The 4,047-nt window shown below is 35.3% G+C and overlaps 1 protein-coding gene across 1 annotated transcript in view; it reads left to right on the top strand.

The window, feature by feature from the left end:
- Positions 1–2,593, top strand: part of EXOSC3 (exosome component 3) — a gene marked incomplete at its 5' end in the record, with an annotated part of 2,893 nt that extends 300 nt beyond the window's left edge. Inside the window, 2 exons of the mRNA XM_009585720.1 lie at positions 729–880; positions 2,299–2,593. Of these exons, the coding sequence (XP_009584015.1) occupies positions 729–880; positions 2,299–2,500 (354 nt within the window). The remainder of the gene's footprint in view (positions 1–728; positions 881–2,298) is intronic.
- Positions 2,594–4,047: the final 1,454 nt, after the last annotated feature.

Raw genomic sequence — 4,047 nt, 5'->3', positions numbered from 1 at the left:
GCCTTCCTTGGAGGTTTTTGCACGATTAGGCTGTGGGCTTTCTGAGGTTTCTTGAGAGGACATGTAACTAGTGCGGTTTGGTATCTGTCAGGTGGCAGGCTTTTTCACTCCTTACACTGCAACTTTCCCATAATTCTGCTAGCAGTAGATGCAGTTCATGAGTAACGTGCATCCAAGGGGGCACTCTTAAGTTTTTAAAACAAGCTTTTACACCATCTGATACTGGTAGAAAACAGTTGTTTTTTTAACAACGCTGTTATAAACAGTTGTGAGGCACATGCATGCTACAGCTTCTGCACTGAACTGAAATACCATCACCAGAATGTAAAAATGGACTGTAAAAAGAAAAAATAGGTTAGTGTAGTTTTGTTGTTGTTGTTGTCCTGCTAAATGATTACAAGAGCAGGTTGCTTAGACTTTTAACACCCTTAAAGTCTAAAGAAAGGGGAATTCATGTTTGGTATTTAAAAAAGAAAAGAGGAATACTCCGTGAAATAAAATTCTCTACTTTTTTGTATCTTTCAAATTCCGGTAGTGATACAAGATAATTGTTCTTAGAGAATGTTTCCTTTAGTAGAAGTGTAAATGAAAATTCCTGTTATACCAGGTTATCTTTCTATCACCAACATTGTGGCTTCATGGGAGGATCTTTATCAACTGAGTATTTCTTACAAATGTGCAGTATGATCTTCTCTAATACTTTTGCTTTTTGACGCTGCTTTGTTTAGGTGGGAGATCTCATTTATGGTCAGTTCCTTGTAGCAAATAAAGACATGGAACCCGAGATGGTCTGTATAGACAGCAGTGGAAGATCAAGTGGAATGGGACTAATTGGACAAGATGGCTTCCTCTTTAAAGTTTCCTTAGGTCTAATAAGAAAGTAAGTACTAACTAAAGTAAGTAGTCACTCTAACATGTAATATGGTGGTAGGATTCACACTATTTCCTCTGAGCAGTGTGGACAGTTTGGTAATCAGAATGTGTAATTGTTTTAGTGCATTTATACTAGTTTTACTGAATAGAGTATGGACAATAACCTAGAAGTAGCAGGTATTTTCCCCCTTAAGAGATTTAGATGCTCTTGTATGTGTGATGTGGTTGCCAAGGCAGTATGGAAAATAAAACCATTGACCTGGGGAAATCAAACATTCATGCCGGGGTTTCAGGTATGTACCTACGACCTTGGAGTTTAAAAATTGGACATGCTTACTGTCCTTTTTGTGAGGTAGTGGGGGATGTAAATTTGGCTGACAGCTGATTAAAGGGGTCTTTCCATATCTGACTTCCATTGAAATAAGGATACAGATAAAATTGTGTGATTTTCATTTAAAACTGACATGTTAATCCAGGAACCATTTCATAAGCTTTTAAATGTATTGTGAACTTTGGAGTTCCTTATGCTGATGTAAATACAAGATTTTTGTGGCTATCAAAGAATACCAGCTTATATGGATTAAATGATAGTCAAGTTTTGTTGCTTTTGGCTGGGGATTTTTTGTTTGTGTTTGTTGTTCTTTGGAAAAGCAATCTGGAGATGCAGAGCAGCTATTTCATACCTGCGTTTTTTAAGTAATGATTTGTCTGGTTTACATGTCCCATCAGAAGTCGGTGTGAACTGATACAAAATACTTTTGCAGCCATTCTGCTTCTTTTCCAAATTTTGTCTGTATGCAAGTAAAGAAATAACAATGTATTACAAGTAAACTGCTAAATCCTGATATGTCTGTTTCATCTTTGAGAGAGCCTGTTGAAGCTTGATTTAATCCTAGATGTATTACAATATTCTTGACACTTTTATTTTTCAGTATGCTGTCACGTAGTAAAACCAAAATATTCTATGTTTACTGCTGTTAATATTGTCTCCTGAAGGAGAAGGGAAGTTGTGTTTTGAAAGACACATCTTTAACTCTGGTGTCAAATATATAAATAGCAGCACTTTAAAAATATTACTTTGTCAAACACTGTTGTTTTAGAATTTATTAAATCATAGTATTGTTACAAAAGTATAAACTCACTTTAAATTTGTCAGGTATTCTGAATCTAATTAGAAAAAACAACTAAATTCACAAGTACTATATTTTTTTTAGGTGCATGTATTTTATATGAGAGGAGAATTAAAAATGTAATAATGTATTGCTATTTTGGATGCACATGCAGCTTGATCCTCTTACCTTTTGGTGTTGCTTTAATAGGTCCCATAACTAGTACTGCAGTTTAGTTATTGATTGATAATAATGCGGTGTCTGTCAAATGTGAGCACTTACTTCTTCCTCTGACTTTTCTTAATCTTGTTTGCAGACTCTTGGCTCCCAAATGTGAAATAATTCAGGAGTTGTCACAATTGTACCCGTTTGAGCTGGTGCTGGGAATGAATGGAAGAATATGGGTAAAAGCCAAAACAGTTCAACAGACTTTAATTATAGTAAATATTTTGGAAGCCTGTGAGTATATGACTGCAGAACAGAGAAAACAAGCGCTTGCCAAATTGTCAGGGAATTGATAAGAGAAAACTTTGAGGACTTGTTTGAGATGACTATAGGGTGTTTTTGTTATTTTTTTATTCAGATTTATATTAAAAGCCATTTTTTAAATGAAGTACTAGCCTTTTGTTGTTCTTCAGTTCCCTTCTTTATCCACTCGGCTTGTTTTGTCCTATTTAGGAACTTTGTTTTTACTCACTTGTGTGATTATGAAACCCTGTTTATGTTTATGAATTTTCTGATGTGGAGACAGTCTTTAAAAGCTTCCATTAGCTCTGAGTTTTGAGATCTAACTAAGTCTTCTGTAAGAAAACTGGTCAATTTGTAAACTGCATATATTTGCTTTTTTAGTGAATATTAAAACTTCAAACAATACATTTTTACTTGGGGTAGCAGAAAGTATCCTACAGGTCATTCATTCTGGTCAGGTGCTCTATTTATACCGTAACAAGAAGTGATTATTTAATATTTTACAAAATATGTGGATAGAAATGCAGGTGGAGAATACCAGAAAAAAATTACAAGGTGCAGCATAAAATAGTCATAAGGTGGTTAAGGCCAATGATCAGATAAGACCCAACATAATGGTCACAGTGACCTTACCTCTCTTGCCTAAAAGATAACCTGGCTAGTAGTCTTAAGGAAGTGGTGATTAGGATGTAACTTCAGTATGATCATTCAGGAGGCTTGATGGCTCACTGGAGATAAAAAAATATACTTAACAGCAATGCTATTTAAAGTCACTTGCAACTTTTTCATAAGTGCTTTTTAATTAGAGATTAGGTAAAGCAGCAATAGCCACGTATTTCTCAATTCTAGACATTTTAGATTTGTTTAGTTACAGCATGAAGATTCTATACGGCTTTGCTTCATGTTTAACAAAGTCAGCATTTCTGAAAAAAGCTGTATTAGGCTTCATTGTGTAGTAGTTCCTCACATGCATATAGAGGAAATGCTATCCTAGAAAGGATAAGCTGTCAGTCTGTTTTAGTATGTGAATAGTTTGCTACTGTTCCTTTAAGAGAGAAAGAGAACCCTGGAGTAATGGAAGGGGAATTACTGACGCCTGCTTCCTGTGGGAGAAAAGTTTGACTGTATGTACCCAATGAACTGCATTGGAGCTGTTTAAGCAGTTATTTAGATCTGTGATGTTTTGTGGTTCTTAATAAGCTTGATAGCAATAGTTAAATTAGAAAAAATGGAGTAATTAGAGTATGCCTGAATACCATCTTAATTCCAAGTGGAAACAAAATTCTTCCTATTTATTCTGTATTTCATCCAAAGTTCAGCCTGTGGTATTTGATATGGTTTTCTTTGGCATCTCTCTCATTTAGAAATTGCTTCAGTTCAGAGCCACTCCTCTGACTCATCTTTAATATGCTTACCTAGGGCTTCCCCTGATTTCAATAAAAACACAACTCTAATGGTTTCCATATGGATCTAATGGCTACAATTCAGAATTCTTTCTGGGTTTCACTGGCCTCCCTATTTAACATTCTAGGGTATTGCTTATCTGGCTTGGTGCATCTTGAGTCATCTTTTTTCACCTGTCTTCTCCCAGCTGAAG

This window comes from Fulmarus glacialis, unplaced genomic scaffold (genome assembly GCF_000690835.1).
Source record: "Fulmarus glacialis isolate BGI_N327 unplaced genomic scaffold, ASM69083v1 scaffold42879, whole genome shotgun sequence".
Lineage (NCBI taxonomy): Eukaryota > Metazoa > Chordata > Aves > Procellariiformes > Procellariidae > Fulmarus > Fulmarus glacialis.
This window is presented reverse-complemented; position numbering and strand designations above follow the sequence as displayed.